Source organism: Brassica oleracea, chromosome C5, assembly GCF_000695525.1.
Source record: "Brassica oleracea var. oleracea cultivar TO1000 chromosome C5, BOL, whole genome shotgun sequence".
Taxonomy (NCBI): Eukaryota; Viridiplantae; Streptophyta; class Magnoliopsida; order Brassicales; family Brassicaceae; genus Brassica; species Brassica oleracea.
Window position 1 is genome coordinate 41519638 of NC_027752.1, and position 12146 is coordinate 41531783.

The 12146-nt window shown below is 38.7% G+C and overlaps 4 protein-coding genes across 4 annotated transcripts; 2 read left to right on the top strand and 2 right to left on the bottom strand.

Moving 5' to 3' along the window:
* Positions 1-93: 93 nt before the first annotated feature.
* Positions 94-2723, top strand: LOC106295617 (phosphoglycerate kinase 1, chloroplastic). Its single transcript, XM_013731566.1, has 5 exons — positions 94-596; positions 1226-1303; positions 1376-1954; positions 2131-2289; positions 2366-2723. Exons 1-5 carry the CDS (start codon positions 174-176, stop codon positions 2558-2560), a joined length of 1434 nt encoding a protein of 477 aa, XP_013587020.1. The 5' UTR covers positions 94-173; the 3' UTR covers positions 2561-2723.
* Positions 2724-3033: 310 nt separating this feature from the next.
* On the bottom strand, positions 3034-4289 carry LOC106293976 (probable ubiquitin-conjugating enzyme E2 23). The gene has a single exon (XM_013729603.1). It carries the CDS (start codon positions 4283-4285, stop codon positions 3152-3154), a length of 1134 nt encoding a protein of 377 aa, XP_013585057.1. The 5' UTR covers positions 4286-4289; the 3' UTR covers positions 3034-3151.
* A 1572-nt stretch (positions 4290-5861) lies between these two features.
* LOC106295877 (pentatricopeptide repeat-containing protein At3g12770) lies at positions 5862-8199 on the top strand. Its single transcript, XM_013731869.1, has 2 exons — positions 5862-6034; positions 6125-8199. Exons 1-2 carry the CDS (start codon positions 5983-5985, stop codon positions 8167-8169), a joined length of 2097 nt encoding a protein of 698 aa, XP_013587323.1. The 5' UTR covers positions 5862-5982; the 3' UTR covers positions 8170-8199.
* LOC106295878 (DCN1-like protein 2) lies at positions 8188-10558 on the bottom strand. Its single transcript, XM_013731870.1, has 11 exons — positions 10379-10558; positions 10101-10162; positions 9780-9916; positions 9623-9681; positions 9528-9551; positions 9187-9269; positions 9027-9091; positions 8871-8920; positions 8683-8784; positions 8539-8598; positions 8188-8434 (listed from the first exon to the last, which is right to left on the bottom strand). Exons 1-11 carry the CDS (start codon positions 10379-10381, stop codon positions 8330-8332), a joined length of 750 nt encoding a protein of 249 aa, XP_013587324.1. The 5' UTR covers positions 10382-10558; the 3' UTR covers positions 8188-8329.
* Positions 10559-12146: the final 1588 nt, after the last annotated feature.

Consider the following 12146-nt stretch of genomic DNA (forward strand, 5'->3'; position numbering starts at 1 on the left):
TTCTGGTTGAATCGAACTATCCAAACTAACCGAACCCGCAAGGCTTGTCTGAACCTCTCATCAACGATAAGAAAACAAATATATATTATTCTAATCTCCTACAGAAGATTGTGAGTCACACTCTCTCTCATTGTCCCATATCTCGTGATCCTCTTCTCTCCTCTAAACTCAACATGTCATCCGCCGCCGCAAGTCCAGCTCTTTCACTCCTCAAGTCAACCGGCGGCGTTGCTTCATCCGCCGCAACTCGAGCACGCGCCACCCTTCTACCCATCACCTCCAAATCCAAATCCATCTCCACGCGTCCTCTCGGCTTCTCCGCCGTCCTCGACTCCCGTTTCACCGTCCATGTCGCCTCAAAGGTTCAGTCTTTCCGCGGCAAAGGCACCAGAGGAGTAGTCTCCATGGCCAAGAAGAGCGTCGGAGACTTGACCTCTGCTGATTTGAAAGGGAAGAAGGTTTTCGTGAGAGCTGATCTCAATGTACCTCTCGATGACAATCAGACAATCACTGACGATACGAGAATCCGTGCCGCCATTCCCACAATCAAGTACTTGATCGACAATGGCGCTAAAGTCATCCTCTCCACTCATCTGGTACATTTCAAACTCCTCCATGGCCTGAACTAAAGCTAGACACTTTTTAATAGGGTGACTTGGTGAAATAACCCAAAAAAACAAAAAAAATAGATTTGTAGAGAGAGATAGGAAGAGAAAAGAAGAGAGAGAGTGAGTAGAGGGTTTTGGTTAGTTAGCAAATTTGAGTTTTATTTTTGGTTACAATTAGGGCTGGGATTTCGGGTATTCGGGTCGGTTCAGTGAGAACGGCAAGGAATCTTTTTGAAGAAAGTTTTCGTGTTGTTGATTTCTCGGCGTAGTGCTTCTTCCCCTGTGCCTCCTATTCGTATATTGTATTAGTCTAGTAGGATTGATCTGCTCGGTTCCTGGTAAATTGGTTATTTAGAAAACGTATCCAATGAGTACTTGGTCAACTTATGGTTCGGATTCTTCCGGGTCAGATCCGGTTTGGTATTCGGATTGAACCTAGTTACAATGTGCAATTTCTATTTTATTTTAACACGAGGACGTTCGGGTCCATAATTCCTTGGGCCCGAAACCACAACATGTAATATTAGTTTCGTCCAAGCAAGACACTTTGCGCCTTGTAGAATGTAAAGCTAGACACTTTCATGCATTTTGAACTTTTGATTCAATCTTTTTTACAGGGAAGGCCAAAGGGAGTCACACCAAAGTTCAGTTTAGCTCCCCTTGTCCCTAGACTCTCTGAGCTTCTTGGTATTGAGGTAAAGTCATTATCTCTGTGGGAAAGTCAATCTCTTGAAAAAGCTCTTTTTGAGGGTTGATTTTGTTTGCAGGTCAAGAAAGCTGACGACTGTATTGGTCCTGAAGTTGAGAGCTTGGTGGGTTCTCTTCCTGAAGGTGGAGTTTTGCTTCTTGAGAACGTCAGGTTTTACCAGGAGGAAGAGAAGAACGATCCAGAGTTCGCTAAGAAGCTTGCTTCGCTTGCTGATCTTTATGTCAATGATGCTTTTGGAACTGCTCACAGAGCTCATGCTTCCACTGAGGGTGTCACTAAGTTCTTGAAACCTTCCGTTGCTGGTTTCCTTCTGCAAAAGGAGCTTGATTACCTTGTGGGAGCGGTTTCGAGCCCAAAGAGACCATTTGCAGCCATAGTGGGTGGTTCCAAGGTCTCGTCCAAGATTGGAGTTATTGAATCGCTTCTTGAGAAGTGTGATATCCTTCTTCTTGGTGGTGGGATGATCTTTACATTCTACAAGGCGCAAGGTCTTTCTGTTGGCTCGTCCCTTGTTGAAGAAGACAAACTCGAACTGGCTACATCTCTCCTTGCCAAAGCTAAGGCCAAAGGCGTCTCTCTTTTGTTGCCGACCGATGTTGTGGTTGCTGACAAGTTCGCTCCTGATGCAAACAGCAAGGTCTCTCTCTCTCTCTCTCTCTCTCATCTCGCCATTGCTTAAAAAAGCTATAAGTGGATGTTATAAGGAGTGCTCTTGTTTAAGCATCTGCACAGATGATCCTAAACTAGAGATGATAATCAGAGTTGTTAAAAAATTGGTAGCGTTATGTTTCTAAATGAAGTGGATGTTTGCAGGTTGTGTCTGCATCAGGCATTGAGGACGGATGGATGGGACTGGACATCGGTCCAGACTCGATAAAAACATTCAACGAAGCTCTGGACACAACACAGACAGTCATTTGGAATGGACCTATGGGAGTTTTCGAGATGGAGAAGTTTGCTGCTGGAACAGAGGTAAGAAAACGATTCCTAGTAGAGTAAAAAAACACATGGTAGATAAATATGTTGGTAAGAGTATGGTTTGTTGCAGGCCATTGCGAATAAACTAGCAGAGCTAAGTGAAAAAGGAGTGACAACGATAATAGGAGGAGGAGACTCAGTGGCTGCAGTGGAGAAAGTAGGAGTTGCAGGAGTCATGAGTCACATCTCCACTGGTGGTGGAGCCAGCTTGGAGCTCTTGGAAGGCAAAGTACTTCCCGGTGTGATCGCTCTTGATGAAGCTTAATAGAAACTCAGAACATTTTGATGAGGCAAACTATGTATAACCATTGAGTTTCTTTTGCTGCAAATCTATGTATTCAAGACTTTTTGACTTTATATTCAATAAGGGGAGTGTATTATTAAAGTGAGAGTTTGTTTTTTGTATTAAAATATCAATTTCACCATTTTAAAATTTCATTTAAAATTTAGTGTTATTATTGAACTTCTCATTTGATGAAATACTCTGAAATCCAATATTATTGGGGGGGGGGGAAATTAAGCAAGAAGTTTTTCAAAAAAAATTAGATTATTTTGGAGTGGTTGGATAAAGTTTCTTAGCTAAAAATATAATCCAAATCCCATCATTTTAGATGAATTTTTTAGAGTTGCTTAGCAAAAGTCATATTAAACTATTCAATTCACTTAAGATCTTCTAAGAACACACTAAAACTAGCGTTTCGGTAAAATAAAACACCCTAAAATCAAATGTTTCCAAATCACAACTCTCAAATGAATACATTCTCCTAAGAGAGTCACTCATAAAAGAAACTCATAAATTATTAAGAATTCAAAGAAAACACACAAAAGAAAACCTATAAAGCAACTACTAGATAAACTACAAGAGAAAGATCTTGTTCAAGAAGTTTTTGTATCTGGGTGTCTTCTGAATATCATCAAACCTGCTAGTAATGGGTTGGAAGTAGGAAGATGAAGAAGAGTAGTAGTGATCACTAGAACACTCTTTCTCTTTGTACCCCTCCAGCTCTTCTTTAAGATCACTGTTGAGAAGATGCTCACCGTAAGTTTTATTGTCTTCAAAGGCAACATAAGTCTTGAAGAACATGTTTCTATCTCTCTCCTTTGCCAAATCCATCTCTTCAATCATGTTCTTCAGAATAAAAGCACCCTTCTTCCTAAAATGACCTTTCACAAAATCCTCAAACCCATTGAGAGGACGCTTCAGCATATCTAGCATCTGATGACATGACTTGTTGGTGTTGTTCATCACAATCTCTTCAATGAGTAGAAACACATCTAATATGTTGTAATGAATTTTGGCCTTTAGTAACGTATGTGTCTCATAGTTACTCAAAGGAAGGCCATAGGAATGGTAGAAGAGACTCGGCGCTTGGTGTGGATACTCTGTAGGGAACTTAATGTCGAAGAAGAACAAGCTGTGACTCTGATCGGTTACAGCAACTCTCATCAGCTCTTTTCTTTCGTTGTAAGTTCTAACAAAGAAGCTGACTCCATTGGAAGAACCATCTCTCTTCTCTAACTCTCTCTGCAGCTTCCCCCACTCTCTCTCAACGTTACTGATTGAACATACGCAGCAGCAAGATGAGTAACAACACCTGTAGTTGCTGAAGTGATGATCCCATGGACAACATCCATCAACAGCTTCGAACTTGTTGAATCTCTTGAAGTTTAAATCCACCTTATCTCCCAACTCCATGATCTCCTTCTCGAAGATGTCAACCACAAAGTAGCTGTTTCGTCCGAAGCGAACGATGTCACCAACTTTATCTTCTCCTGGTGTCGATTTAGACTCTGATTCATCTTCTTTCTTTTCTCTAGTAGAAACTGGTCTAACTTTCTCAGCACGCCTCCTATTTAGGTCAATAGAATTTGACCTAGGGCGTCGTACAGATAAAACTCTTGTTAGATCATCATCATCAGTGTCGCTGTTACTACTACTGCTCATGGTTCTGAATAAATTTCGAATACCAGGACTGCTACTACTGCTCATGATTTTTTTCTTCTCTTGTGAGTTATGTTCTTAGTCGTAACTCGTAAGCAAATTAAATAACAACTCTAAACCCTAGAATATAGCAAAATTAAAAACCTCTAAGATATAGGATTTGTAAATATTTCGAATCCTAACAGTTAAAGGATAACTTTTATTTCTTTGACATGGGTAACAACCTAATAATTTAATAGCAGTGTAATCTCTTATAGATTATTTTACAACTAGGTGTTTTGTCCGCGCATGGGTCATAATCGTTTTACAAAGTTTATTAGTTTATATCTTAGTAATTTAAATGTTCTAAAAAAAAAATCAAACATCAAATTTCTATATGAAAAAGTTTTAAAAATATATATATATGATTTTTTTTCTTAAATATTCATCTTTTTTCTTTATAAGTTTGTTTTTTTTGTAGATTTCTCATACGACATGTAATCGAATATTGATTGGGTAGAACATAAATATGAGCTATTGTGGTAACACATATTAGCAAAACTTACAATTGTTAGAAAACATACTTTTTAAAAAACTAAACACTAATAGATTAAAATAATAAATTGTATATGTTATCGATGAGCTTATATTAACAAAATCCAAAAATATATAACCTTTTTAGTACCAAAAATATAAATTTAATCTTTTCATGACATATAAGAGAAGAATCTTTTATATAATATTAATAAGATGATATCAAATAGTTTTGTAGATGATAATTATCATACTTTTCTTAGAACTGTTTATTATCTAATATATAAATATTATTTAAATTATTTAATAAAATCGTTGAATCACCTAAAATCAAATGTTTTTAATAATAAATAAGATAATATCAAATATTTGTATACCTTAAATATTGTAATTATCATGTTTCTAAAACTTTTTATTATTAAAATATATATAAAATATGTAAGAAAACTATTGACTAAGCCTAAAATCATGGAAAACATGTAATTATCATGTTTCTAAAACCGTTTATCATTCAAATATATAAAAAAAGTATTTAAGAAAACTATTGATTAATCCTAAAATCATGGAGAATATGACAAATCAGCAAAATCACTTTATAAGAACTATTTATTATCTAATATATAAATATTATTAAAATTATTTATTAAAATCGTTGACTCACCTAAAATCAAATGTAATTAATAAATAAGATAATCTCAAATATTTGTATAGCTGAAATATTGTAATTATCATGTTTCTAAAATTGTTTATTATTAAAATATATAAAAAGATTATTTAAGAAAATTATTGACTAAGCCTCAAATCATGGAGGAGATGACAAATCAGCAAAATCATTTTATAAATAATATTATAGATTTATTTATAAAATAATTTATACGCAAATTAAACTAAGGATAATAGTGGAATCTATTATATATTCTCTCAGTTTCGATTTTTTTAGATTTTTGTACTTTTAAGAAGATACACATATGATATCCAAAATATTACTATAACTTCAAAAGAATAAATAATCCATGTAGTATAGTTATATGTAATTAATATGACTAAAACAGGTAAATAAACAAAAATATAAATTAAATAAATTTTTAACATTTTTTATGGAATGGTGAGAGTATTATGTAAAAAAAAAATACAAATTTTTAATACGAGATACATTCTTTTTGTTGAATACAACATACAATTTTTTTTTGGAGATGAATATGGAACAAGATATTGTTAGGACTTAGGAGGACATGGGAATGACAATGTCGGAATCATCTCTTCTTGCTTCTCCTTTTCTCCACTGTAAGAACTCTTTGCTACTCAATTCTGCAGCTTTGCTACACGTAAAGCTTTGATCTTTTCAAGTGAAAAACATGTTCATGTTTGATGTAGCCAACAGTGGGATCCATTCAGATTCTTTCTACGCCTCGCTTATCGGCAGCTCCACTCACAAATCTCAGCTTAGGCAAATCCACGCACGTTTATTTGTATTGGGTTTGCAGCTCAGTAGTTTATTGATCACCAAGCTCATCCACGCAAGCTCTTCCTTTGGTGACATACGCTTCGCACGCAAGGTGTTCGACGATTTGCCTCGCCCTCAGATATTCCCTTGGAATGCTATTATAACGGGTTATTCAAGAAACAATCTCTTCCAAGATGCGCTTCTCATGTATTCCAAGATGCAACTCGCTCGCGTCTCTCCTGATTCCTTCACTTTCCCTCATCTTCTTAAAGCTTGCAGCGGTTTGCCTCACCTTCAGATGGGTCGGCTCGTGCATGCTCAGGTGCTCAGGCTTGGATTCGAAGCAGATGGGTTTGTTCAGAACGGTCTCATTGCACTGTACGCGAAGTGTAGGCGTATGGGGAGTGCGAGAACTGTGTTTGAAGGGCTGCCAATGTCAGAGAGAACGGTAGTCTCGTGGACGGCTATTGTTTCAGCTTATGCTCAGAACGGTGAGCCTCTGGAGGCGTTAGAGATTTTCAGTCAGATGAGGAAGATGGATGTGAAGCTTGATTGTGTAGCTCTCGTCAGCGTTCTCAATGCTTTTACGTGCCTGCAGGATTTGGAGCAAGGGAGAGCTGTTCATGGTTCTGTTGTGAAGATTGGTCTTGAAACAGAGCCTGACTTGCTCATCTCTCTCAACACCATGTACGCAAAGTGTGGCCAAGTCGAAACCGCCAAGATTCTCTTTGGTAAGATGAAGTCACCGAACTTGATTTTGTGGAACGCCATGATCTCTGGGTATGCGAAGAACGGCTATGCCAAAGACGCTATTGATGCGTTTCATGAGATGATCAATAAAGGTGTAAGACCTGACACCATCTCCATAACATCTGCCGTTTCGGCTTGTGCTCAAGTAGGTTCTCTTGAGCAGGCTCGCTGGATGGACGAGTATATAGGCAGGAGCGACTACAGGGATGATGTTTTTATTAGCAGCGCCCTTATCGATATGTTTGCTAAATGCGGAAGTGTAGAGTGCGCAAGATCAGTTTTCGACAGAACACTTGATAGAGACGTTGTGGTGTGGAGTGCTATGATCGTTGGGTATGGACTGCACGGGCGGGCTAGAGAAGCTATCAGTCTATACCGTGCTATGGAGCGTGGTGGAGTGCAACCCAATGACGTCACTTTCCTGGGGCTTCTCGTGGCTTGTAACCATTCAGGCTTGGTAAGAGAAGGCTGGTGGTTCTTCAACAGGATGACAGACCACAAAATCAACCCGCAGCAGCAACACTATGCATGCGTCATCGATCTTCTGGGGCGTGCTGGTCATATTGATCAAGCTTATGAGGTGATCAGATGCATGCCTATCCATCCCGGTGTAACGGTTTGGGGAGCGCTCCTAAGCGCCTGCAAGAAACATCGCCACGTGGGCTTGGGAGAGTACGCAGCTCAACAACTTTTCTCAATAGACCCATCCAACACTGGCCATTACGTGCAGCTATCTAATCTGTATGCTGCAGCTCGTTTGTGGGACCGCGTTGCAGAGGTGCGACTGAGAATGAAGGAGAAGGGATTGAGCAAAGACGTTGGATGCAGCTGGGTTGAAGTAAGGGGAAGGTTGGAGGCTTTTCGAGTTGGTGATAAGTCGCATCCAAGATATGAAGAGATTGAGAGACAAGTGGAGTGGATTGAGACTAAACTGAAGGAAAGTGGATTTGTGGCGTACAAGGATGCATCGCTGCACGATCTCAACGATGAAGAAGCTGAGGAGACTCTGTGCAGCCACAGCGAGAGGATAGCTATTGCGTATGGACTTATAAGTACGCCCCAAGAGACAACGCTGCGGATCACAAAGAATCTGAGAGCTTGTGTGAACTGTCACGCTGCTACAAAAGTTATCTCGAAGCTTGTGGGTAGAGAGATTGTTGTGAGAGACACCAATCGGTTCCACCATTTCAAGGATGGAGTTTGTTCGTGCGGTGATTATTGGTAATAGAAGATAGATACTGGATGTCTGAAAGTTGGAACATCTTAGTTATTTGATCATCAAAATAAGAAGATGAAGATTCGGACAAGAACACACAAGTCTATTCATAAATAATGAGCAAGGACCACTGTAAAAATAGAGCTGAGTACTTCTCCCAATTGGCATGTTACTTCTCAACAACGCTCTTGTCATACAGGTACTCAACGAACTCATCGATGAGGTAAGGCCATGCTCCTTCTGCATCGTAGTTCGACAGCGCCGGGTCCACCGTCTGCAACACAAACTACGGTCTCAATCCATATATCAACGCTAAGCCCTAGTTGCAATCAATATGTAAGCTCAATGACACAATTATAACTAGTGTTTTTCTATTACCCTTGCAAACTCCAGGAGCTGTGCCCACGTGTCTTTAGATATGGCCTTGTTGTGACGATCCTGATTTTAGGAAGCAAAATTGTATCAGAAGCAATAAGAACATGCCTTTTGATGATAATACTAAACTCACGAGTGTTTGTTAACCTGTAAGAAATCACACCAGTGGTTTACTAATGGCCACTCTCTTTCTGCAAAAAGCAGCTGCCACATACCAATAGCTGTATCTAAAGCAAGAGACTTCTGTCCCTGAAACATTTTAACAAATGAAGATTGTCACTAACAAAGAGAGAACACCTCGCGATGGCAACTACTTCAGAACAAGCTTTGTTTACCTTCTCTTTCGCCCACCCAAAAGCAAAGTTGTATATTTCATGGAACTTTTCTGAACAAACATAAACGCACAAGAAGAACATGTCAGCCAACATGGAACTTTCTAAACCCAAATCATAAAACAGGATAACGAATGGATATTTCAGTTTGTTTCTTACGTTCATCTTTAAGCTCAGAACGCATAAATGACAGCTTTTCTTGCAACTTCCCAATGGAATCTACGCTGCCATCACAAAATTGGGTCAAAGTTAAACTCCGCACCAAAAAGTCATAGAACAGGCCACAACGTTAACATCATTAGGACTAGAGTTCACTCACCCTAATGCCTGTAATCCACCAAAAAATTCTTCCTTGGAAAATTCACACGCTGTTGCAGCATTCATATGCCACGACAGAACCAGCTGAAACAGAAGTACCCGTTAATGGTCAGAAGATGAACAAGAAAAGTCAGAGCAACAATGAAAGAAACCAATGAGTTTACAACCCTATTTCTAATCTGTTCCTCCCGGGATCTCGATTTTTTGTCATTCTTAGCTTTTCAAGTCACTATCTCTCTCACAAATTACTAATTAACTAATACTTTGGCAGCCAGAGAGCAAATGAAGAAAACAAATGCACACAAACAAGTTGTATGAAAAAAGATTTCAGAATAGACATACCGTGACAATGTCTTGGGGTTCCACCTGGAGAAAAAAAATCAAGTCAGTAATAAACCACATCATTCTTAGGATTATTCAAAGGAGATAAAACATACCTGAAGATCACTACACAGAACCGAGATACCTTCGGCCAGAATCATATCAGAATATGGGTCTGCAGAATGTAACATGAAACTTTTAAACCATAAAAGTACACAAATGATATCAAAACATAGGTTTTTTAATCAACTCGAGAGAAAGAAGGCAGCTCGCCTTTATATCTATTGTAGAGCTCCTCCAAGCGTCTCATATCACCATTGCTTCTTGGCTGGGGCTGGCTGTAAAACACATCAAAAGCTGCTTCGAGCTGCCAATCGCTGGCTTTGAGAGCCTGAAGAGCATTCTTATCACTGCCCACATCATTAAACAAAGTCACCAAACCAAAAGTTTCAAGATTTATGGTTAAAAAAAAACACAAGAATGATGCAAACACGTTAGCTCTCAAGCAGCTACAGTACTAATCACTGTTTCTAGCCCTTACAAAACATCGAATCTACAGTAAACTAGCGATAAGGTAAAGATAGATCCAGTTACCTAGCTCCAGTGATAGCCACGAACTGCTGAAGTTTGTCGCGGTTGCTTCTACTCAACTTATGCTGGCACAAGATCATATGATTGAATCAAAATTACACACAAAAGATGATCGGTAAACCACTGAATCGCAAAAAAGTAATGGGCTTTCGATTCTACTTTGGAATTGAATTATCAAAAGACAAAAGCTTTACAGCGTCAGATACAGAGATTAAGTGGATCCGGAAAAAAAAAAAACACAGAGCAAGAAGGAAGGAAGAAAGAAAGGAGAAAGCGCGTACCATTGTGTGTTGAAGAATCTGCAAGGTGACACAAAAACCCTAATCGAACGAGAACGCCGCCGAGAGAAGAGAGGGGAGTGACTCGGGGAAGACTCGCGACGATTGCTTTTAAGCTTTCTCACTTTCCTCCTGTCCGCCTCTCTCTCTTCTTCAATGCCTTTTTTTTTATATACTCTGGAGATTTTTTTTCCCATTTGCAAAGGCTCGGTTTGATCAAACCGGTACATAGTAAAATATCTCGAAAACCGGTATATAGTAAAATATCTCGGAACTGGACCGGAAGAATTCTATCTCGGTAATAGACCGGAAGACTTGTATCTCGGTATTAATTTCGGTATTTTTGTTTTTTGTTTTTTTTTTTACATTTTCTATGTTTTTTCTTGAAACTAAAAAAAGTTAGATTCCGTCTATCAAAAACACTCACCTAATTTCCGGGTGGAAACAGACCACGGATAAACATTTTATATGTTTTTGCTAGTAATATTTTCTTTATCATCTATATCTATGTCATATAAATACATAAGTTTAACTAAATTTAATATCTATAAAGAGATTTTTATCACAAAATATGAAGAATATTTGTCATATTTTATATTGTAAAGCTAAAAAACATTCAACACTATTTATTTAAAAGAGTAATAAATTTAATAATTTTGTTATACTATTAGATTATTCATTTTTTTATTAGTCTAAAAATTAAAGATTTTATTGAATATGAATGGATGTTATTTGATCCAACTTAATAGTAACATATCTCTTACTAAACTTTTAAACATGTCATAACTATATAAAATTTAATTATATTTTAAATAAAAAAATATCCAATAGATAGAAAATAAAACCAGAATACCTAATAAATAACAAATAAAATCATTATTTCTCAATAATAAATACAGTCTATGAAATTCTGATTTAGTAGAAGAATTCATATATAAAAAGTGGAGATTTCTGACCCAAAGAAGGTGAATATTTTATATAAATTTCATCCGTAAAATGCAGCTTAAAGCTAGTAATAATTTCAAATTAAAGTACACATCTCGTAAATTATGTAAAACAATATGAACAATATATCCGTGATATAAATAATGGACAATGCACATGTAGATGCATGTGAATGATTTATCATGCAGGTTTGATGAATCATAAAATACCACATGTGGTTGTGGATGGATCTGTAATGACCCAATCCCACCATCTCCACTTCTTTCCCCAACCCCACCACTTTCACCTTCTTTTCCACCATCTCCACCATCCCCACCATCTCCATTATCTCCACCATCTCCAACTTCTTTAAAGAGAGAGAGAGAGAGAGAGAGAGAGAGAAAGAGAGAGAGAAAGAGAGAGAAAGCTCACCTGAGCTCGTCGCCGGAGCAACCGTGTGCCGTGATCACGTTCAGCTTGTCACCACCATCATCCGCAACCAAAGGTAATTGAAAACCGCCATGTTTTTGAGTTAAGTTTCGGCCGTTTTAGTAAATCGACCATAACTTCTTAACCATTGCAAATCTCATGCATCCAAGGCCATCATCGTGTTCCTCTCGTCGAGACGAAGCCGTAGACACCAACCACGCCTCAAACGGAGCCCGGACGAATCCGTACGCGCCTCCAGAAAACCGCCCTTCGCGCGCGCGTGAAACGCACGCGCCGCCGCCGGAAATCGTCGCCACCGCAGCTCCGCCGCCGGACCACCGTCCGCCGCCGCAGCTCCGCCGTCGCCGCCGGCCAACTTTCCGGTAAACCGCCGCCGCAGCTCCGCCGTCGCCGCCGG

Excerpts from the sequence above, each read along its gene's own strand:
- LOC106293976 (XM_013729603.1), bottom strand. The coding sequence starts at position 4,285 with ATGAGCAGTAGTAGCAGTCCTGGTATTCGAAATTTATTCAGAACCATG.
- LOC106295877 (XM_013731869.1), top strand. The coding sequence starts at position 5,983 with ATGGGAATGACAATGTCGGAATCATCTCTTCTTGCTTCTCCTTTTCTC. Across the intron at positions 6,035-6,124 it reads TGCTTCTCCTTTTCTCCACT|CCAACAGTGGGATCCATTCA; the intron begins GTAAGAACTCTT and ends TGTTTGATGTAG.
- LOC106295617 (XM_013731566.1), top strand. The coding sequence starts at position 174 with ATGTCATCCGCCGCCGCAAGTCCAGCTCTTTCACTCCTCAAGTCAACC. Across the intron at positions 597-1,225 it reads TCATCCTCTCCACTCATCTG|GGAAGGCCAAAGGGAGTCAC; the intron begins GTACATTTCAAA and ends TCTTTTTTACAG. Across the intron at positions 2,290-2,365 it reads AGTTTGCTGCTGGAACAGAG|GCCATTGCGAATAAACTAGC; the intron begins GTAAGAAAACGA and ends GGTTTGTTGCAG.
- LOC106295878 (XM_013731870.1), bottom strand. Across the intron at positions 9,092-9,186 it reads GGTGGATTACAGGCATTAGG|CGTAGATTCCATTGGGAAGT; the intron begins GTGAGTGAACTC and ends TTGTGATGGCAG. Across the intron at positions 8,921-9,026 it reads TTCTGAGCTTAAAGATGAAC|AAAAGTTCCATGAAATATAC; the intron begins GTAAGAAACAAA and ends ATGTTTGTTCAG.